Below are 24,599 nucleotides of genomic sequence, written 5' to 3' on the forward strand. Positions count from 1 at the left end.
GCAGACAGTGATGTGCAAAAGGAATAGACTAAAACGCAAAAAAGAATCTTACTGTTCGTAGAATGCAAGAAAGCTTAGAAGGATTAATATCGGCTGCTTGAAGACTGATGGAGAAGCATAGGCCCATAGCCATACAAACAATGGTACACAAAAGATTGATGGAGAAGCATAGGCCCATAGCCATACAAACAATGGTACACAAAAGATTAAGTGAAAGTTTTGAAGGAATAATACACACTTTTAGAAACAAGATGTATCAGGGAAGATTATGGCCTAGTTGCTGAAAGGGTTAGAAAGGTACAGAGTACTCAAAATAAGTGCTTTTAACAAAAACAAATTTTAGAGAAAGTCAGAGACACATAGGTTGACAATTTTACGCAGAAGGATCTAGCTGGAAAGTGGATGGCACCAAAATTAGAAAGATTAGAAAAGCACAATATATATCACTGATCATTTTTGGTTTAAAAGAAAATCATACACCAGATAAGGAAGAAATGGGAAAGAAGAAATGCTTACTAAAAGATTACTGGAAGCTATGGTGATAAAAGGAAAAGAATTGGTGTTTAAATCCAAGACATAAAGGGGCATACAGTTGTGATTACATTTGACTTGGAGTCACACAGCCAGGAGGTTATGGTACCTAACAAAGCTAAGAAACTTAAGGGCAAGGTGGAATTCAGTGGGATACTCATCAAATGTGATAAAACAAAGGAAGAGAGGGAGAAAAGAAAGAATGCAGTCAGAAGACAAAAAATTGAGACAGTGAATGAGGCAAGAGAATGGAGCAGCACCATCAGCACTCCAGAGAGATCAGGAGTGTTAGGAGATGGTAATGTCAAATAAAAAGTAATGCATTCACATCCTAATGGATTAATTGTTAGTGGTAAAGAACTGGAATTCAAAGATCATGTACAGGACAGTGCACCTGACACTGTTGGAGTCCTAAGCAAAATTTACCACAAATTAATATTTTGCAGCCCAAAGGAATATCTTGGTAACTTTTGAAATCATTTACTTTTGAACTTATAATGGGAAAACTGAGTTACCTTCAGCATAGGTAAATATTGACTCTTACTCAATTTCCAGCTCAATTTTCAAAAAATTTTCTTATAAACTGAACAGAACAGAGAAAATTACACTTGCATATCAAAACATATCATCTGGCTGTGTAGTAGACGTAGAATCTATCAGGGGTAAGATAATCAAAATGCTCACCCTGTTCTACAGGCTTGTAGATGATGGTGTGGAGGCTATAAGGGTAGAATTTCAGTTGATGAGCCAAGTTTTGCCCAGAAACAAACAAAACACATATATGGCTGGGTTTCATCATTAACTTGTTTGGGTGAAGACTGTAGCTAGTCAGAATAAAATGAACTTGTAGGCAGGAGGGTAGGGATGATGCACTTCTATCCTTGTGCCTTGCCCTTTGTCACATCACATGATCTGTGTAGCCTTACATGACCCCATGAAGTTTAAGGAAAAGCTTAGAGCTTCTCAAGGTTGTATCCCATTTACACAGCTTGTTTTATGTAATTGGTATATCTCGCCAGTGCCTCGGTAAACATAATAAAACATTTCTATCCTATTTTCTAAAGTACTCTTTGCTAATTTCGCTTGCTTTTTCTAAGCAGAGATACCAGATAATTCACAACAAAGTTTTCATTATGAGGAGAAGACACAGTGCACTGATACTCCAGCAAACAGATGGTAAAACACAAGGAATCACACAAAATATATCCTAGCCAATGTAGACAAAGACTGACATTAGGAAAAGGTGTATGAGCTACTAGTGGGCCCCATCACATTATGACACAGGATCTTCAAATACCTGTATAATTATGATTTAATCTATATAAAAGTTCAGTGCACATGTACAATAAAAATATATATATACAATATAAACACCAAAGAAAGAAAAAACACTCACAGCAAGTGTTATATGTGCTGGATAGAAATAGCATTCAAAACATTTCATACTTGCCTGATGCCTCTTGCTTGGTTCTTTCCCTTTAGCTACCCTTTTTAGATAAGGTATAGCTTCTTTAAGTCTGTTTTCCAATTCCTCTATGGTCATCTGCTGTAGTCTATTATAGCTGTGAATTAGCGACTGTAAAGATGGATTCTCAGAATATTTCTTGTGAGTAACAAAAGCAGAGTCCTCATCTGAAAAAAAAATAGTGTTATTTTTTACACTCTGAAAAAGTATGTAATGAAACAATTCATGACATCAATCCTAATTCCAAGGTCAAATCACTCAATATCTGATAGCAATGGTAGTGATAAGATGCAACGTACACTGAGATACATCTGGACATATGAGGCAAATCCTGCAAGAAACAGAAGATGGAGTCAAGTGGGGAGTGCTCATCCTCCTCAAAGGCTCAGATTGGAGTGTCTGAATGTGTGTGGATGTAACTAAGATGAGAGGATAGGAGAGATAAGTAGTATGTTTGAGGAAAGAAACCTGCATGTTCTGGCTATGAGTGAAACGAAGCTCAAGGGTAAAGAAGAATGGTATGGAAGTCTTAGGAGTAAAGTCAGGGGTTGGTGAGAGGATAAGAGATAAGGAAGGACGAGCACTACTCCTGAAGCAGGAGTTGTGGTAGTATGTGAACAGAGTCTAAGAAAGTAAATTCTAGATTGATGTGGGTAAAAATGAAAGTGGATGGAGAGAGATGGATGCTTATGCACCTGTTCATGAGAAGAAAGAAAATGAGAGGCAAGTGTTTTGGGAGCAGCTGAGTGAGTGTGTTAGCAGCTCTGGTGCAAGAGACTGGGTATTAGTGATGGGTGATTTAAATGCAAAAGTGAGTAATGAGGCAGTTGAGGGTATAATTGGAGTACATGGGGTATTTAGTGTTGTGAACAGAAATGGTGAAGAGCTTATGGATGTGTGTGATGAAAAAACCCTGGTGATTGGATATACCTGGTTTAAAAAGAGCGATGTATGTAAGTATACGTATCTCAGTAGGAAAGATGGTCAAAGGGAATTATTGGATTACGTGTTAATTGATAGGCATGTAAAAGAGAAGCTTTTGGATGTTAATGTGCTGAGAGGGGCAGCTGGAGGGATGTCTGATTACTATATTTTGGAGGCAAAGGTGAAGATTTGTAGAGGTTTTCGAAAACAAAGTGAGAATGTTGGGGAGGAGAGAGAAGCGAAAGTAAGTGTGCTTGGAAAGGACACTTGTGTGAGGAGGTACCAGGAGAGATTGAGTGTAGAATGGCAAAAGGTGAGAGAAAGTGACGTGAGGGGAGTGGGTGAGGAATGGGATGTATTAAGGGAAGCAGTGATGGCAGGTGTAAAAGATCCATGTGGCATGAGAAATGTGGGAGGTGGGCAGATTAGAAAGGGCAGTGAGTGGTAAGATGAAGAAGTAAAGTTGTCAGTGAAAGTTAAGAGAGAGGCATTTGGACGATACTTACAAGGAAGAATTGCAAATGACTGGGAGATGTATAAAAGAAAGTGGCAGGGGGTCAAGAGGAAGGTGCAAGGGTTGAAAAAGAGAGCAAATGAGAGTTGGGGTGAGAGGATATCATTAAACTTTAGGGAGAATAAAAAGATATTTGGAAGAAGGTAAATAATACGTGTAAGACAAGAGAACAAATGGGAACATCTCAGAAGGTGGGAAGGTGGAGAAGAAAACAAGTAGTAATGAAGTGAGAAGGAGGTGGAGTGAGTATTTTGAAGGTTTGTAGAGTGTGTTTGATGATAGAGTGGCAGATATAGGGTGTTTTGGTCAGGATGGTGTGCAAAGTGAGAGGGTAAGAGAGAATGATTTGGTTAAGAGAGAAGAGGTAGTGAAAGCTTTGTGGAAGATGAAATCCCACAAGGTGGTGGGTTTGGATGGTATGGCAGTAGAATTCATTAAGAAAGGGGGTGACTGTGTTGTTGACTGGTTGGTAAGGGTATTCCTTGTATGCATGGACTGTAGTAAAATGCCTGAGGATTGGCAGAATGCATGCAGAGTCCCATTGTACAAAGGCAAAGGGGATAAAGGTGAGTGTTCAAACTACAGAGGCATAAGTTTGTTGAGTATTCCTGGGGAATCATATGGGAGGGTACTGACTGAGAGGGTGAAGCCATATACAGAGCACAAGATTGGGGAGGAGAAGAGTGGTTTCAGAAGTGGCAGAGGATGTGTGGATCAAATGTTTGCTTTGAAGAATGTGTATGAGAAATACTTAGAAAAACAGATGGATTTATATGTAGCATTTCTAGATCTGGAGAAGAAACACGATAGGATTGATAGAGATACTTTGTAGAAGGTCCAAGGAGTATATAGTGTGGGAGGTAAGCTGCTAGAAGCAGTGAAAAGTTTTTACCAAGGATGTATGGCTGTGTACGAGTAGGAAGATAGGAGAGTGATTGGTGCCCAGTGAAGGTCAGTCTGCGGCAGGGGTGTGTGATGTCACCATGGTTTTTTAGTTTGTTTATGGATGGAGTGGTTAAGGAGGTAAATGCAAGAGTTTTGGAGAGAGGGGCAAGTATGCAGTCTGTTGGGGATGAGAGGGACTGGAAAGTGATTCAGCTCTGGTGGCTGATTCAAGTGAAAAACTGCAGAAGTTGGTAACTTGAATTTGGAAAAGTGTATGAATGGAGAAAGTTGAGAGTAAATGCGAATAAGAGCAAGGTTATTAGGTTCACTAGATTTGAGGGACAAGTTAATTGGGATGTAAGTTTGAATGGAAAAAAATTGGAGGAAGTGAAGTGTTTCAGATATCTGGGAGTGGACTTAGTAGCGAATGGAACCATGAAAGTGGAAGTGAGTCACAGGGTGAGGAAGGGGGAAAAGGTTCTGGGAGTGATGAAGAAGGAAGGAGAGAACGTTATCTCGGAAAACAAAAATGGTTATGTTTGAAGGAATAGTATTATATTTATCTATTTATTTTGCTTTGTCGCTGTCACCCGCGTCAGCGAGGTAGCACAAGGAAACAGACGAAAGAATGGCCCAGCCCACCCACATACACATGTATATACATACACGTCCACACACGCAAATATACATACCTATGCATCTCAATGTATACATATAAACAATGTATACATGGACATATACATATATATACCCATGTACATAATTCATAGTCTGCCTTTATTCATTCCCATCGCCACCCCGCCAAACATGGAATAACAACACCCTCCCTCCTCATGTGTGCGAGGTAGCGCTAGGAAAAGACAACAAAGGCCACATTCGTTCACACTCAGTCTCTAGCTGTCATGTAATAATGAACCGAAACCACAGCTCCCTTTCCACATACAGGCCCCAAAGAACTTTCCATGGTTTACCCCAGACACTTCACATGCCCTGGTTCAATCCATTGACAGCACATTGACCCCGGTATACCACATCGTTCCAATTCACCCTATTCCTTGCACGCCTTTCACCCTCCTGCATGTTCAGGCTACGATCACTCAAAATCTTTTTCACTCCATCTTTCCACCTCCAATTTGGTCTCCCACTTCTCCTCGTTCCCTCCACCTCCGACACATATATCCTCTTGGTCAATCTTTCCTCACTCATTCTCTCCATGAGACCAAACCATTTCAAAACACCCTCTTTTGCTCTCTAAACCACACTCTTTTTATTACCACACATCTCTCTTACCCTATCATTACTTACTCAATCAAACCATCTCACACCACATATTGTCCTCAAACATCTCATTTCCAGCACATCCACCCTCCTGCGCATAACTCTATCCATAGCCCATGCCTCGCAACCATACAACATTGTTGGAACCACTATTCCTTCAAACATACCCATTTTTGCTTTCCGAGATAATGTTCTCGACTTCCACACATTCTTCAAGGCTCCCAGAATTTTCGCCCCCTTCCCCACCCTGTGACTCACTTCCACTTCCATGGTTCCATCTGCTGCCAAATCCACTCCCAGATATCTAAAACACTTCACTTCCTCCAGTTTTTCTCCATTCAAACTTACCTCCCAATTGACTTGACCCTCAACCCTACTGTACCTAATAACCTTACTCTTATTCACATTTACTCTCAACTTTCTTCTTTCACACACTTTACCAAACTCAGTCACCAGCTTCTGCAGTTTCTCACATGAATCAGCCACCAGCGCTGTATCATCAGTGAAATACAACTGACTCACCTCCCAAGCTCTCTCATCCACAACAGACTGCATACTTGCCCCTCTTTCCAAAACTCTTGCATTCACCTCCCTAACAACCCCATCCATAAACAAATTAAACAACCATGGAGACATCACACACCCCTGCTGCAAACCTACATTCACTGAGAACCATTCACTTTCCTCTCTTCCTACATGTACACATGCCTTACATCCTCGATAAAAACTTTTCACTGCTTCTAACAACTTGCCTCCCACATCATATATTCTTAATACCTTCCACAGAGCATCTCTATCAACCCTATCATATGCCTTCTCCAGATCCATAAATGCTACATACAAATCCATTTGCTTTTCTAAGTATTTCTCACATAGGAATAGTATTTCCAACAATATTGTATGGTTGCAAGGCATGGGCTATAGATAGGGTTGTACGGAGGAGGGTGGATGGTTGGAAATGAGATGTTTGAGGGCAATATGTAGTGTGAGGTGGTTTGATCAAGTAAGTAATGAAAGAGGTAAGAGATATGTGTGGAAATAAGAGTGTGCTTGAAAGAGCAGAAGAGATTGTGTTGAAATGGTTTGGACATATGGAGAGAATGAGTGAGGAAAGATTGACAAAGAGGATATATGTGTCAGTGGTGGAGGGAGCAAGGAGAAGCAGGAGACTAAACTGGAGGTTGAAGGATGGAGTGAATCCTTTGAGTGATCGGGGCCTGAACATACAGGAGGGTGAGAGGCATGCAAGGAATAGAGTGAATTGTAACGATGTGGTATACCAGGGTCGACAAGCTGTCAATGGACTGAACCAGAGCATGTGAAACGTCTGGGGTAAACCATAGAACGGTCTGTGAGGCCTGAATGTGGATAGGGTGCCGTGGTTTTGGTGCATCACACATGACAGACAAAGACCAAGTGTGAACAAATGTGGCCTTTTTAGTGTTTTCCAGGTGCTACCTTGCCGAAGCAAGCAGGGGGTAGCGATGCTGTTTCCTGTGGGTCAGGGTACTGCCAAGAATGGATGAAGGCAAGCAAGCATATGTATATATTTGTATATGTCTGTGTATGTATATTTATGTATACGGGTATATGTTGATATGTATATGTATAAATATTATACTTGATCGCTGTTTCCAGCATCAGTGAGGTGGCACCTGGAAACAGACAAAGAATGGCCCATCAACTCATATACACATATATGTACATAAATGCCCATACACATACATATCAACATATACACATATACATACATATCAACATATACATACATATACGTACAAAGACATATACATATATACACATGTGCATGTTTCTGTCTGCCATGTGTAATGCACCGAAACCACATGCATGCATTCACCGAACACATTTTTCCCTGAATGGATCTTTCATGCACACTGAAGCAAAGATGTACTACATAAATCAAAATGTTAGAGAAAGAACTGCTCCCTGGGGAACTTCACTACTGAGTTTACATGTTTTAAAGGCAAAGCCATTGTGAGTGACTCTGCTATGGTGGCCAGTGGCCAGCTATGAAATTGGTAAACAACTTTTTGTCACTGTTAGGTGATGTCAAACATCTTTCAAGTAAGGATATGCTGGAGGACAGTGTTGAATACTTCTGCTGATGTCTATAGCCACTAGCGCTGTGCAGGAGGTGGGCTATGGTTGGTTGAAGCCATCTAAGATATGATGCGTGAGGTCAGTGTGGTGTTGGAATGGATGGGTCTGGTCATGTTGTGTAAGTGAAAGTGGGATTATCTGCCAGATTGTGTTGTGTATCAGCTTTTCATGGAGTTTGGATATTAAGGATATAAGTGATACTGGGCAACAGGTGGCAGGCCAGGTGGGCAGCTTCGAGGGATTTAGGATTGGTATTATGTTGAAAAGTTTCCAGATGTAAGGAATTTCACTGAGTAGCCAAGAATGGATGAAGACACCTGTAAATGCTTGGACTGTATGTGGGGCAAAGAGATTAATGTGAAAGTTTGATATGTTGTTAGAGACTGCAGCAGGAGAGTTCCTTAAGGTTTTAATCACAAAGCTCATAGGTGTACGTAGGTAATGAGTATGCTGTAGACCCAAAACTCAACCATTCAACATCGTTGGAACTATTTTACCCTCAAACCTTTCAACAAACCTATTTACAACCTAACAGACAGTGATCATCCCCTGAACATAATTCTTAATGCACCCTGAACCTCAGTCCCTTCCCCCACCTTATAATTTACATCAGCAACCATGGTTCAATCTACTATTACATCAACTCCCAGATATCTAAAGCACTTCACTTTACTCTAGTCCTCTCCATTCAAACTCCTACCATCCTGTCGCATCCCTCTGCTGCACCTCATTACCTTACTTTTGATAACATATCATCATCTTTCTCCTTTCACACATTCTCCTAAACTGTATCAGCTTTTGAAGTTTCTACATATATTCTACCAATGCTCAGGCCATTAAAACAATGAGCAGCCTAAGTAATCTAACTATCTCTGTGACACCTATGCCCTTCAGGAACTCCTTCAAGAGGGTGGCCACAGCAATAGAGTCTCCATAACTAGTGAACTCCGGTGCCGTTTCTTTGCCTTTAATGCCTCACCCTTAACAGGGGGCCAGTCTAGCACAGTGTCTGCAGAGGCTCTTACCTAATGTTCCTAGTTATAACTTCTGCCTTATGTTGCTACTTACTTCTACCTACAACTTCTATTTACTGTTCCTACCATTTTTGCCAAAAGGCAGGGCTAGTACACAGCACTCACCAGAGGAAATCTAGAGTTACAAAGAATGAGCTGTGTGAGTTAAGTGTTGTCAAGTGTTGTGTGTGAGAAAGGGAGAGATTTTGTATGTTTGTGGACAGAATGCCAGCAGTCCACATGTACCCTCTACAATGTTCACCTCCTACCCAAAGATTTCCTCCTACCCAAAGATTTTATTTTCAATGATGTGAATCAATACTCAATACATCCAATCTCTCACTTGCCCTCTTTTTCAGCTCTTACACCTTTCTCTTAACTTTCTGCTACCTTCTCTTACCTTACTTTACATATACCTTACAATGGCTTCAGATGTCTTCAACCTCCAAAGATAAGGCTAACCTCAAGCTGATGAGTTGGGTTGCTAGCCAACCTGACTGTTGGATGCCACAACTTGCCGGCCCACATAACCCTCACAACCTGGTTAGTCTTGTAAAGTTTGTAACTACTTCTCCAGGGACTTCTTAACTTACTTGTTAAATACATTCCAATCCATAGTTTCATTTATTCTCACCTTATACCATTCTTCAGTGAATCTCTCTTGTATCTCTAAACACAAATATATTTTTTCAAGCACAATCACTTTCACCATTTCTTTCATACATATGTAGTTTACTCTCTTCCTAAATGAGAAACTATGACTCAGCAAAGCAGGAACTATTGATTCAGTCACAAATCCTCACTCAATAAATGATACCTTACCTTTTTGACTACCTCCCTCCCATAGCTGAGTATCAGTGCTTTCCTTAGGATGAAATATAACTGTGTTCTTTTCTAAATTTGCTGCACTCACTTCAGTGCACATATGCTTGAGTTTTCTTCCATGTACTGATGAAAAACTCGAATGTGTTTCATTTGTGTCACCATAACTTAAATCATTTTCATCACTGCATTTATTATCTTGATTATCTATAGTATCAAAAAAATCTATTTCCTGAGACAATGTCAAGTGCACAGATGATGAATACATCAATTCACTAGTCCTATCTAAATCATCCATGTTACTTGCTTCATGAATGCTGTTCCTATTTTTTTCTGCACCAAGACTAATCTCACTATTTTTTTCACCTTCACTTACTTCACCAATTTCTGAGAAGACATCACCAATACTAATTTGTTTCCATACCACAGGCTTTACACAAGGCATAAGCTTGGAATCAGTAACAGATATTCTGCTAAATGTAGGCCTTTTAGAGGGGCTTTCTGTAATGGTTTGAAATATTTTCTTTCTATTTTGTCTTGAAGAAATCCAGTCTGTTACTTTGGGTTGATTCTGTGGGACACTTGGCATTTCTACTTTACATTTAGGTGGTTTCTTTCTATTTACACTACTGTCACATTTCTGAGAAAAATTTGTACCTTCTTGTTTCACTGAATTACTAACACCTTGTTTCTCAAGCTGCTCAATCACTTTACGGCATTTTTCCAGATCCTTCATAGATTTCAAAGTTTCTTTTGAGAGATGCGTCTTTCTTATGTCATTCTTCTTAGAAGCTATATCTTTCTTCTTCACTTTACATTTCTTGAGAGAAATATCTTTCTTTCTTACTTTACATTTCTTTGAAGTAATGTCTTTCTTCTTTACTTTACACTTATTGGAACAAATATCATTTCCCCATAGAGATTTTTTTGGAGAAGCATCGTGACTTAAAGTATTTTCAAACTTCTCTTTTAACTCAGATGATTTTCTTTTTACTGGTGTTGCAACATCTAATTCCAGACTAGTGGAAAATGATATGCTGCTACTAAAACTATTTTTCTCTGATAAGCTTTCCCTACTTAGAACTGAAGACTTCAATTTTTCTTTTACTCTGCTACTTCTTCGAACAGGGGTAGCATTGTCAAGCCTTCTATCATCCTTTTTACAAACATAAGAATGCTTTGTAGTAATTGGATTACATTCTGGTAAAGATGATAAATAAGCATTATGATCCAGCTTTTGTTTTGGGCTAACATGTTCTGGAATACAACATTCCTCAAGAAATGGAGCTAACACATTCTTTGAAGCTACTTCTTGGTCTGAATCCACCGAATTCATTTCTGCTTTGGTCTTGGATATATGAGAGTCTCCAAAAAGCATCCCTGATTCCTTCTTTTGATTCTTAATCTCTACAAATCTTTTACGGCTCTTCTTTTCTGCTGAAGATTTTGGAGAATCTGAGGCATTTTGATAGACTCCATACCGTGAGAGCTTGGTATCTAAGTGCTCCAGTGGAATTCTTACTTCAAGTGTTGTGGACAACTGTTTCAAATCAGGAAGATCCCCACTCATGTCTGAGTCCAATAAGCGTGTTGCCTCATTCTCCTTCCTTCTTCTGTGGTCCTTCTGTGTGCAATCCTGAGACCCACAGTCCTTAGCCTCTCTCTCTCCCTCACTCTGATCTGCTACCTGTGGATGAAACAAGGAATGATCACTGGAGTGTTCCTTGACTTGACTTTTTGAAATTCCCAAGACTGGACCAGCAGCTTGACTAAAAATACTACATGGCTTGAGCTTTCCTATATTTGCATTACCATAATTTGTTGTAGAGCATGCAATTATCATATCTTGTAATTTGGTAGTTTGGTCCTTAAATTTTGAAAATCTATGACTGTAAGACCTAAAAACACCCTCTGGGCTAGAAGAGGCCTCTCCATTCTCATTTTGGCAAAACTTATTTTCAGTGGAAAGTTTTTGTTCATGTTCAATTTCATTATCTCCTAACTTCTGAGATGTAGCAGATATATTCCTTTCAACTATAGATGGTTGTGAATTCTTTAAATTTCTCATTTCATTATCACTGTAAGAAATATTTGCTATATTGTCAGATGCACTAAACTCTGATAATTCAGACCGATTACATTCTTCTTGAAGATGAGATAATGAACTCTGGGACTGAAGATCATCTGTTAATGTTCGATTATCTTTGCAAGGTCTATCTCCATTACAATAAGATATCTTTTTGGAATATGAAGCCTTGGGTTTATTTGAATTTTTTTTTCTTAAAGAGCATTTGGACACTCTGGACAATATACAATGATTTTCTTCATTTGCTTCTATGGAGCTATCATCAGACTGTGTGTCAAAAATGGATTTGAAAACTTGCCTCTTGTTGGGGTTTTCATTATCCAAATAGGATTGCGTGGCTGTTGATGAATCTTTCTTTCGCTTTTTTGTCGCATTTCTTGACTTGGAGACCCTGCAAAACAAAGCTGTATATCACTGGATATTCAAAAATCTATTGTATCTTTAGCATTTTCATTAAAGACTTAAACCTAACCACCAAAAACTTAAAGTTTTGAAGTATGGAAACCACTTTTCTTTGTGGTAGTGTCCCTAGAGCCTTAAGAGAATCTCTAGTATCCCTGGGCATTAGAAACTTCACAATCCCCTGCCTTCTGGTGAGAAAAATGCCTGTCACACCTTTCTAAGCATCTATTTGATGCTAGCTGAAGACTGGCTCACCCCGGGTCTGCCCACCAACCATCTCAGCAACCTCCAATCAGTGATGACATTATCAACCTTGGAAAATGGATCTCTAACCACTGGTGGTTACTATCAATTAAGAGAAAGGTTTTTTGAAAGACAGAAGAGAGGGCATGTAACAAGTTTTTCATACTTTAAAACGTGTTTCTCTCTTTAGGAAGTTCCTCTTGTGAGCCCTGAGAGCATACCAACATGTAGGAGAAAGGTTAAAAAAATCTGTCTTAAAATGAGGATACAGTAAGGCAAAAATGATACCTTAAGTCACCTCGTCACCGTGGTTGTTTAATATGTTTGTTGATGGAGTGGCAAGGCAGGTGAACAGAAGGGTCTTGGAGAGAGAGGCAGGTCTGCAATCTGTCACGGGAAGAGGGTCAGGAAAATGATTGGTTCTGTTACTGTTTGTTGATGACACAGTTCTGGTAGCAGATTTGAGCTAAAAATGCAAATGCTGGTTCCTGACATTGGGAGAGATTGTGAGTAAAATAAGCTTAGCGTACATGTAAATTAAAGCAAGGTTATTAGCTTTATCAGTAGAAAAAGACAAGAGAGTTGGAATGTGAGTGTGAAGTAGCCATTTTAGAAAGATCAAATGACTTTTTTGCATCTGTATTTGTAATCAAACACACAACCCGTGCCCTGAATCCAGTTTCAATGATAGGAGAAGGGAACATTCTTCAACAAACTGACATATTTTCAGCAATAAATGGAAGGAAAATATATAAAACAGCAGGCCCTGGTGAGTTTCATCTAAGAACAATAAAAGAGATGAAAAATAAGATAGTTCAGCCCTTGACTGCTTTTTCCAATAGGTTACTTGCTACAGGAAAAGTTCCAAATGAATGGAAATTTGATATTCACAACAGGTAATATACAATCATCGCCCGAAAATTATCGTTCTAATTGCTTGGCTACTGTGGTCGGGTAACTTATGGAAACCAACAATCAATAAAGAAATGTAAACCATTTAGAGGACCACCACTTAATAAGTGATTCTCAGCATTGTTTTTGACAAAATCGCATGTCTGACAAATCTGTTTGATTTCTTTTGTGATATAATCAACATATATGACAAAAGTAAAGTAGTTGAGGTTATCTATCTAGATTTTCAAAAAGCTCTCAATGAAGTTCTGCATCAAAGGCTACTGGCAAACATTAAGTCACATGGCAATGCTGGGGTTGTACTTCAACAGATAGGGAATTGGTTGATTGGCTGTGAACAAAGAGCTTTGATTAATGGTCAAGCCTCAGATGGTTAGATGTAACAGGTGGAGTGACACAAGGATCAGTCTTGGGACCAATTCTGCACTGCAAGATATCAAAATTCCCTGATGGTACAAAGCTGGAATATAAATCTATAAATGAACTTGAATCTCTACAGCTTCAACTTGACACAGACATACTGATGGACTTGGCTCAAAGGTGGCAAAGGTTTACATACTCCCTATTATCTATCTATATTTCTGTAGCCCGTTTCATTTGAGAACTCCCTCAAGGGGGTGACCACAGCAGAAGAATCTCCGTAACTGGTGAACTCCAGTGCCGCTTCTTAGCCTTCTGTGCCTCACCCTTAGCAAACCAATGGTAAAGGGCAACTCTAGTGCTGTCTTTGTAGAGGCTCCAACCTAATGTTCCCACCAACTACTATTACCTAATGTGTCTACTTTACATTCCAACCTACTACTTCTACCTAATGCTCCAAACTTAATTCAACCAAATGTTTCTACCTATTGCTCCAGTCTAATGTTCCTACCAACTACTATCTATTGCTCCCATCATTCTGTCAAAAGGTAGGAATAGTGCATAGCAAACACTACAGGAAAATCTAGAATTATGAAGAATGAGTTGTGTGAGTTAAGTGTTTGTCAAGTGTTTTATGTGACAAGGAAAGACTGTATGTTTGTGGACAGAATGCCAGAAGTCCATGTGTGGATGAGGCAGAAAGAACAGACATCTACCTGGGTCAAAGGAGTGCAACTTGACAACCTTTGAAGTGCTGGCTCACTAAGCAGCCATCACTAACACTCCTGATACCTAGGTGGGTAGTACCGATAATACATCCCTGGTCGGTGGCTGCCTTCCCACAACTACCTAAAAACGAAAAGGCAAGCTACAGTATGAATTCTCTTGGTCTGCAAAAGGTAAGCAAGGAAAATGACTTGAACATAATAAACTATGGAGACCTAAAACCAAGTAAGCACTGCACAGAAGTAGTAAAAAGAGCAAACAAAATTCTTAGATTCATAGGAAGGGCCTTTTTTTTAATTTAAGTTCAGGGTCATCCTTACTCTTATAAGTCAGTGATTTGTCTACATCTTGAACACTGTGTTGAGAGAGAGAGAGAGAGAGAGAGAGAGAGAGAGAGAGAGAGAGAGAGAGAGAGAGAGAGAGAGAGAGAGAGAGAGAGAGAGAGAGAGAGAGAAAGAGAGAGAGAAAGAGAGAGAGAGAGAGAGAGAGAGAGAGAGAGAGAGAGAGAGGGGGGGGGGGGGGGCAACACAGATGATTCTAAGACTGAGAAACAAATCCAATGAGAGTAGATCAAACAACTTGAATCAAATATATCTAGCTTAGAAAAGAGATAGTTAAGATGTGATCTAATATGCAAATTCAAAACAATCACACATTTTGATAATCTTAATCCGTTAAGTTACTTAAGACTTGATTCATCTGCCTGAAAGTATTACAGTGCGTTTAAGAACATACTTGATAAATAAATAGCTCCACAGCTTACATTATATGTGCCTCCTTAGTCACAATGACAATTTGAAAATCATGCTCTTTGAATTATCTGTATGACTTCTAACTCTTAACACACTAATCTGTGAATTTCTCATCTCTTCCACAATCACACACAGCCTCAAAAGGCCCCAATGGTATGTTGCTGTTCGAATTTCCTTGCATTCCTTTGTAACTCATAGGAAGTGAAGCATTTCAAATATCTGGGGTTGGATATGGCAGCAAATGGAACCATGGGAGCTTAAGTGAGCTATAAAGTGGATGAGATGGTTAAGATCTTAAGTGCAATGGGGAGTGTGTGGTAAGACAGGTCACTGTCAGTGAGGACAAAGATGAGCATGTTTGGTGGTATGGTTGTCCTGATGATGTTCTATGGATGCAAGGTTTGAGCCCTAGCTAAAAACAAACAAACAAACAAACAAAAAACAGGAGGGATGTATCGGACATGAAATATCTGAGGACAATGTGGGGAGTGAGAAGAGATTGATCAAATAAGAAATGACAGAGTATAAGAGAGTTGTAGTAGTAAGAGGAGTATGCAAAAACTGAAGAGGGTGTGCTGAAAGGCTGATTAAGAGGGTATACATGTTGTACATGGAGGAAACAAGGAAAGAGGAGGTTGAAAGGAGTGCTAGATACTTTGAGAGATCAGAACCTGAAAATGCAAGAGAGTTTAAGATGTGTACGGGAAAGAGTGAGCTGGAGTGATGTGGTACAAAGAAGGGAACATGCTATTGATTATCCAGGGCATCTGAGGCAGTCAGTGGAAACTATAGAAAGGTCTATGAGGCCTGGTTGTGGACAGAGGTCTCTACTTTTGTGCATCATACATGACAGTTAAAGGGTGGATGTGATCAAATGGAGCTGTTCTTTGTCTGTGCATGGTGCTGCCTTACTAACATGGGAAACAGCAACAGCAGACAGTTGTAAAAAAAAGTATTTAAGTAACAAAAAACTGCACATGTGAAGAAATGTTTCCAGAAATATTCCCTAGGAACATATCGCTATTTCATGACATTCAGTTCAAGGTAAAGTTGGCTTTGTTTAAAGCAGTTTCACATAACACTTTTCAGGAAAGCATCCGATACATTAAACAAGGAGCCACCATAAGCCACTAACATTAAATAGGTGGATATCTTAAGATGAAAGGCATTTGCCTCACCATAAATCTGGAATTAAGAGGTTTCTTATATAACCCCAGAGATATTACTGAATCTCTAAAGGCTCACAGAACATACCAACCCTGGAGAGAAATGATACACATAAAATTGAATTAATATGCAATTTTTGAACCTTTTATACTGCACAGTAATGTCATCCTTAAAACTGGAAAAATTATAAGAGTTAAAGCTGATAATACTTTATGAACAAAAGTAACTTAAATTGTTATCATTATGACTTACATGTTTTTCAGTGCCTTCTGCCTCTTATTCTTAGAATCTTCAAATGCTGTGGTGCAAACTCGTTTTGATAAGGAAGAATCTGTTGATAACTTCTGGCTAGCCTCAAAATAATCTGATATAGTACTGGTGAAAACTATAGACCTATCCAGCGCTTTCACTAGCTGTTTATCAATGTGCATGGGACTCATTTGGGATCTTGCAGGATCACACATTCCTCCATCATGATGATTACCAGCAACTTTTTCCCACAGTCCTTCTCTCTTAAAGGCTGGTGATTCCAACAGTGTGACACTTACAACTAGCATCTCTCCACAAGGAACAAAACTGTCATATCGACCACCTGAAAAACCACATCATGAAATATTGTTTATGCGACATGCATATACATTTAGTGTAATACCATACAAGTAAACATAATATTTTCTATAGTCATAAACAATTCTTAACTTCTGCACAAAATGTTCTAAACAGAATCCATACAATATCAAAATCATTTACTAATTATGGCCTCTCCAGAGCTGCATAATTAAAATTCACTCAAATACCACCACAAGATAAATTGTATTTGACTGACATACGCACCTAGATTATGTGATTACTGTACTCTAATAGCAAGTCTTCTTTCTTCTGTGCATATCCAGTGTTTCCAGCATTAGAAAGGCAACATAAGAAATGATGACTGGTCTTAGAAAAAATGAATTCACTTCCCCCTCCCATTAGAAGAGCATTTCCAGCCTCCCGGGAACACACACCCCTCTTAGTCATCTCCTACAACATTCTTTCCCCTATCCACGCATATACACACATACATAAATTATTTATTTATTCATTTTGCTTTGTCGCTGTCTCCCGTGTTAGCAAGGTAGCGCGAGGAAACAGACAAAAGAATGGCCCAAACCACCTATACACACATATATATCTATGCACGTCCACACACACATCTCAGTGTACACATATATATATATACACACACAGACATTTACATATATACACATGCACATAATTCATACTGTCTGCCTTTATGTATTCCCATCGCCACCTCGCCACACATGGAATAGCAACCCCCTCCCCCCTCATGCGTGCGAGGTAGCACTAGGAAAAGACAACAAAGGCCCCATTCGCTCACGCTCAGCCTCTAGCTGTCACGTAATAATGCACCAAAAACACAGCTCCCTTTCCACATCCAGGCCCCACACAACTTTCCATGGTTTGCCCCAGACGCTTCACATGCCCTGATTCAATCCATTGACACCACGTTGACCCCGGTATACCACATCATTCCAATTCACTCTATTCCTTGCACGCCTTTCACCCTCCTGCATGTTCAGGCCCCGATCACTCAAAATCTTTTTCACTCCATCTTTCCACCTCCAATTTGGTCTCCCACTTCTCCTCGTTCCCCCCAACTCTGACACATATATCCTCTTGGTCAATCTTTCCTCACTCACCCTCTCCATGTGACCAAACAATTTCAAAACACCCTCTTCTGCTCTCTCAACCACACTCTTTTTATTTCCACACATCTCTCTTACCCTTACATTACTTACTCGATCAAACCACCTCACACCACATATTGTCCTCAAACATCTCATTTCCAGCACATCCACCCTCCTGCGCACAACTCTATCCATAGCCCATGCCTCGCAGCCATACAACATTGTTGGAACCACTATTCCTTCAAACATACCCATTTTTGCTTTCCGAGATAATGTTCTCGACTTCCAAACATTTTTCAAGGCTCCCAAAATTTTCTCCCCCTCCCCAACCCTAAGATTCACTTCTGCTTCCATGGTTCCATCCGCTGCCAGATCCACTCCCAGATATCTTAAACACTTTACTTCCTCCAGTTTTTCTCCATTCAAACTTACCTCCCAACTGACTTGACCCTCAACCCTTCTGTACCTAATAACCTTGCTCTTATTCACATTTACTCTTAACTTTCTTCTTTCACACACTTTACTAAACTCAGTCACCAGCTTCTGCAGTTTCTCACATGAATCAGCCACCAGCGCTGTATCATCTGACTCACTTCCCAAGCTCTCTCATCCACAACAGACTGCATACTTGCCCCTCTTTCCAAAACTTTTGCATTCACCTCCCTAACAACCCCATCCATAAACAAATTAAACAACCATGGAGACATCACACATCCCTGCCGCAAACCTACATTCACTGAAAACCAATCACTTTCCTCTCTTCCTACATGTACACATACCTTACATCCTCGATAAAAACTTTTCACTGCTTCTAACAACTTGCCTCCCACACCATATATTCTTAATACCTTCCACAGAGCATCTCTATCAACTCTATCATATGCCTTCTCCAGATCCATAAATGCTACATACAAATCCATTTGCTTTTCTAAGTATTTCTCATATACATTCTTCAAAGCAAACACCTGATCCACACATCCTCTACCACTTCTGAAACCACACTGCTCTTCCCCAATCTGATACTCTGTACATGCCTTTACCCTCTCAATCAATACCCTCCCATATAATTTACCAGGAATACTCAACAAACCTATACCTCTGTAATTTGAGCACTCACTCTCATCCCCTTTGCCCTTGTACAATAACACTATGCAAGCATTCCACCAATCCTCAGGCACCTCACCATGAATCATACATACATTAAATAACCTTACCAACCAGTCAACAATACAGTCACCCCCTTTTTTAATAGATTCCACTGCAATACCATCCAAACCTGCTGCCTTGCCGGCTTTCATCTTCCGCAAAGCTTTTACTACCTCTTCTCTGTTTACTGAATCATTTTCCCTAACCCTCTCACTTTGCACACCACCTTGACCAAAACACCCTATATCTGCCACTCTATCATCAAACACATTCAACAAACCTTCAAAATACTCACTCCATCTCCTTCTGACATCACTACTACTTGTTATCACCTCCCCATTAGCCCCCTTCACTGAAGTTCCCATTTGCTCCCTTGTCTTACGCACTTTATTTACCTCCTTCCAGAACATCTTTTTATTCTCCCTAAAATTTAATGATACTCTCTCACCCCAACTCTCATTTGCCCTTTTTTTTTTCACCTCTTGCACCTTTCTCTTGACCTCCTGTCTCTTTCTTTTATACATCTCCCACTCAATTGCATTTTTTCCCTGCAAAAATCGTCCAAATGCCTCTCTCTTCTCTTTCACTAATACTCTTACTTCTTCATCCCACCACTCACTACCCTTTCTAATCAACCCACCTCCCACTCTTCTCATGCCACAAGCATCTTTTGCGCAATCCATCACTGATTCCCTAAATACATCCCATTCCTCCCCCACTCCCCTTACTTCCATTGTTCTCACCTTTTTCCATTCTGTACTCAGTCTCTCCTGGTACTTCCTCACACAGGTCTCCTTCCCAAGCTCACTTACTCTCACCACCCTCTTCACCCCAACATTCACTCTTCTTTTCCGAAAACCCATACAAATCTTCACCTTAGCCTCCACAAGATAATGATCAGACATCCCTCCAGTTGCACCTCTCAGCACATTAACATCCAAAAGTCTCTCTCGCACGCCTGTCAATTAACACGTAATCCAATAACGCTCTCTGGCCATCTCTCCTACTTACATAAGTATACTTATGTATATCGCGCTTTTTAAACCAGGTATTCCCAATCATCAGTCCTTTTTCAGCACATAAATCTACAAGCTCTTCACCATTTCCATTTACAACACTGAACATTCCATGTATACCAATTATTCCCTCAACATACACAGACATATTTTTTTCATTATACTTTGTCGCAGTCTCCCACGTTAGTGAGGTAGCGCAACTCAGTTCACCCACATACACATGTATATACATACACCTCCACACACGCACATATACCTATACATTTCAGCATATACATATATATACATACACAGACATATACATATATATACATGTACACAATTCATACTTGCTGCCTCAATTCATTCCCGTCGCCACCCTGCAACACATACAATGAAAACCCCCCCTCCCCCACACGAGGTAGCGCTAGGAAAAGACAATGAATGCCACGTTTGTTCACACTGAGTCTCTAGCTGTCATGCATAATGCACTGAAACCATAGCTCCCTTTCCACATCCAGGCCCCACAAAACTTTCCACGGTTTACTCCGGACGCTTCACATGCCTGGTTCAATCCACTGATAGCACGTCGACCTCTGTATACCATATCGTTCCAATTCACTCTATTCCTTGCACGCCTTTCACCCTCCTGCATGTTCAGGCCCCAATCACTCAAAATCTTTTTCATTCCATCCTCCCACCTCCAATTTGGTCTCATACTTCTCGTTCCCTCCACTTTGACACATATATCCTCTTCATCAATCTTTCCTCACTCATTCTCTCTATGTGACCAAACCATTTCAATACATACTCTTCTGCTCTCTCAACCACACTCTTTTTATTACCACACATCTCTCTTACCCTTTCATTACTTACTATATCAAACTACCTCACACACCACATTGTCCTTAAACATCTCATTTCCAACACAACCCTATCTATAGCCCACGCCTCGCAACCATATGACATTGTTGGAACCACTATTCCTTCAAACATACCCATTTTTGCTTTCCATGATAACGTTCTCGCCTTCCACACATTCTTCAACACTCCCAGAACCTTCGCCCCCTCCCCCACCCTGTGACTCACTTCCATTTCTATGGTTCCATCCTTTGCCAAATCCACTCCCAGATATCTAAAGCACTTCACTTGATCCACTTTTTCTCCATTCAAACTTATCTCCCAATTGACTTGTTCCTCAACTCTACTGTACCTAATATTCACATTTACTCTCAACTTTCTTCTTTCACACACTTTACCAAACTCAGTCACCAGCTTCTGCAGTTTATCACATGGATCAGCCACCAGCGCTGTATCATCAGCGAACAACAACTGACTCACTTCCCAAGCCTTCTCATCCACAACAGACTGCATACTTACCCCTCTCTCAAAAACACTTGCATTCTCCTCCCTAACAACTCCATCCATAAACAAATTAAACAACCATGGAGACATCACACACCCCTGCCACAAACTGACATTCACTGGGTCATTTTCCTCTCTTCCTACTTGTACACATGCCTTACATCCTCGATAAAATCTTTTCCCTGCTTCTAGCAATTTCCCTCCCACACCATATACACTCAATACCTTCCACAGAGCATCTCTATCACTCTATCATATGCCTTCTCCAGATCCATAAATGCTACAAACATCCTTCTGTTTTCTAAGTATTTTTCACATATTTTTTCAAAGCAAACACCTGATCCACACATTCTCTACCACTTCTGAAACCACACCGCTCTTCCCCAATCTGATGCTCTGGACATGCCTTCACCCTCTCAATCAATACCCTCCCATATAATTTACCAGGAATACTCAACAAACTTATACCTCTGTAATTTGTGCACTCACTTTTATCCCCTTTGCCTTAGTACAATGGCACTATGCATGCATTCCACCAATCCTCAGACACCTCAACATGAGCCATACATACACTAAATATCATCACCAACCAATCAACAACACAGTCATCCCCTTTTTTAATAAATTCCACTGCAATACCATCCAAACTCGCCACCTTGCCGGCTTTCATCTTCCACAAAGCTTTTACTACCTCTTCTCTGTTTACCAAACCATTCTTCCTGACTCTCTCACTTCGCACACCATCTCGACCTAAACACCCTACCAATATCTGCCACTCTATCATCTAACACATTTCAACAAACCTTCAAAATACTCACTCCGTCTCCTTCTCACATCACCACTACTTGCTATCACCTCCCCATTAGCCCCCTTCACTGATATTCCCATTTCTTCACTTGTCTTACGCACTATATTTACCTCCTTCCAAAACATCTTTATATTCTCCCTAAAATTTAATGATACTCTCTCACCCCAACTCTCATTTGCCCTCTTTTTCACCTCTTGCACCTTTCTCTTGACCTCCTGCTTCATTCTTTTATACATCTCCCAGTCATTTGCACTATTTCCCAGCAAAAATCGTCCAAATGTCTCTCTCTTCTCTTTCACTAAAATCTTCTTCATCCCACCACTCACTAACCTTTCTGATCTGCCCACCTCCAATGCTTCTCATGCCACAAGCATCTTTTATGCAAAATAAATAGATAAATAAATAAATAAATATATATATTTTTTTTTTTTTTTTTTTTTTTATACTTTGTCGCTGTCTCCCGCGTTTGCGAGGTAGCGCAAGGAAACAGACGAAAGAAATGGCCCAACCCCCCCCATACACATGTACATACACACGTCCACACACGCAAATATACATATATATATATATATATATATATATATATATATATATATATATATATATATATATATATATATATATATATATATATATGTAAGTCTGTGTATCCCTTGGGAGGGGAGGAGAAAGAGTACCTCCCATACATTCCCCTCATGTCGTAGAAGGCAACTAAAGGGGACGGGAGCGGGATGCTAAAAACCCTCCCCTCGTATTCTAACTTTCTAAAAGGGGAAATAGAAGTAGGAGTCAAGCGGGGAGTGCTCATTCTCCTCGAGAGCTCAGGTTGGGGTGTCTAAGTGTGTGTGGATGTAACCAAGATGAGGAAAAGGGAGATATAAGTATTATGTTTGAGGAAAGGAACCTGGATGTTTTGTCTCTATGAGGAAAACGAAGCTCAAGGGTAAAGGAGAAGATTGGTTTGGGAATGTTTTGGGAGTAGAATCAGAGGTTGGTGAGAGGACAAGAGCAAAGGAAGGAGTAGCACTACTCCTGAAACAGGAGTTGTGGAGTATGTGATAGAGTGTAAGCAAGTTAACTCTAGATTGATATGGGTAAAACTGAAAGTGGATAGAGAGAGATGAGTGATTATTGGTGCATATGCACCTGGGCATGAGAAGAAATCATGAGTCAAGTGTTTTGGGAGCAACTGAGTGAGTGTGTTAGCAGTTTTGATGCACGAGACCTGGTTATAGTGATGGGTGATTTGAATGCAAAGGTGAGTAATGTGGCAGTTGAGGGAATACTTGGTGCACATGGGGTGTTCAATGTTGTAAATGGAAATGGTGAAGAGCTTGTACATTTGTGCGCTGAAAAAAGACTGGTGATTGGAAATACCTAGTTTAAAAAGAGATATACATGAGTAAAAGTATGTAAGTAGGAGAGATAGCCAGAGAGCATTATTGGATTACGTGTAAATTGATAGGTGCATGAAAGGGAGACTTTTGGATGTTAATGTGCTGAGAGGTGCAACTGGATGGATATCTGATCATTACCTTGTGGAGGCAAAGGTGAAGATTTGTAGAGGTTTTCCGAAAAGAAGAGAAAATGTTGGGGTGAAGAGAGTGGAGAGAGTAAGTGAGCTCGGGAAGGAGACTTTGTGTGAGGAAGTACCAGGAGAGACTGAGTGCAGAATGGAAAAAGGTGGGAGCAAATGACGTAAGGGGAGTGGGGGAGGAATGGGATGTATTTAGGGAGGATGTAAGGCATGTGTACGTGTTGGAAGAGATGAAAGTGGTTCTCAGTGAATGTAGGTTTGCGGCAGGAGTGTGTGGTGTCTCCATGGTTGTTTAATTTGTTTATGGATGGGGTTGTTAGGGAGGTGAATGCAAGAGTTTTGGAAAGAGGGGCAAGTATGAAGTCTGTTGTGGATGAGAGAGCTTGGGAAGTGAGTCAGTTGTTGTTCGCTGATGATACAGCGCTGGTGGCTGATTCATGTGAGAAACTGCAGAAGCTGGTGACTGAGTTTGTTAAAGCGTGTGAAAGAAGAAAGCTGAGAGTAAATGTCAATAAGAGCAAGGTTATTAGGTACAGTAGGTTTAAGGGACAAGTCAACTGGGAGGTAAGTTTGAATGGAGAAAAACTGGAGGAAGTCAAGTATTTTAGATATCTGGGAGTAGAGTTGGCAGCGGATGGAAACATGGAAGCAGAAGTGAATGATAGGGCTGGGGGAAGGGGCGAAAATTCTGGGAGCACTGAAGAATGTGTGGAAGTCGAGAACATTATCTCAGAAAGCAAAAATGGGTATGTTTGAAGAAATAATGGTTCCAACAATGTTATATGGTTGCGATGTGTGGGCTATAGATAGAGTTGTGCGGAGGAGGGTGGATGTGCTGGAAATGAGATGTTTGCGGACA

At 40.2% G+C, this 24,599-nt stretch overlaps 1 protein-coding gene across 4 annotated transcripts in view; it reads right to left on the reverse strand.

The window, feature by feature from the left end:
• The window catches only part of LOC139753851 (uncharacterized), a 153,085-nt gene that overhangs the window by 42,373 nt on the left and 86,113 nt on the right, over positions 1 to 24,599 (reverse strand). For all 4 annotated transcript variants that reach the window (XM_071670788.1, XM_071670786.1, XM_071670787.1 and 1 more), the window contains 3 exons: positions 16,454 to 16,793; positions 9,554 to 12,030; positions 1,982 to 2,163 (listed from right to left, as the gene is read on the reverse strand). In XM_071670788.1, coding sequence (XP_071526889.1) covers positions 1,982 to 2,163; positions 9,554 to 12,030; positions 16,454 to 16,793 — 2,999 coding nt within the window. The remainder of the gene's footprint in view (positions 1 to 1,981; positions 2,164 to 9,553; positions 12,031 to 16,453; positions 16,794 to 24,599) is intronic.

Source organism: Panulirus ornatus, chromosome 15, assembly GCF_036320965.1.
Source record: "Panulirus ornatus isolate Po-2019 chromosome 15, ASM3632096v1, whole genome shotgun sequence".
NCBI classification, from domain to species: domain Eukaryota; kingdom Metazoa; phylum Arthropoda; class Malacostraca; order Decapoda; family Palinuridae; genus Panulirus; species Panulirus ornatus.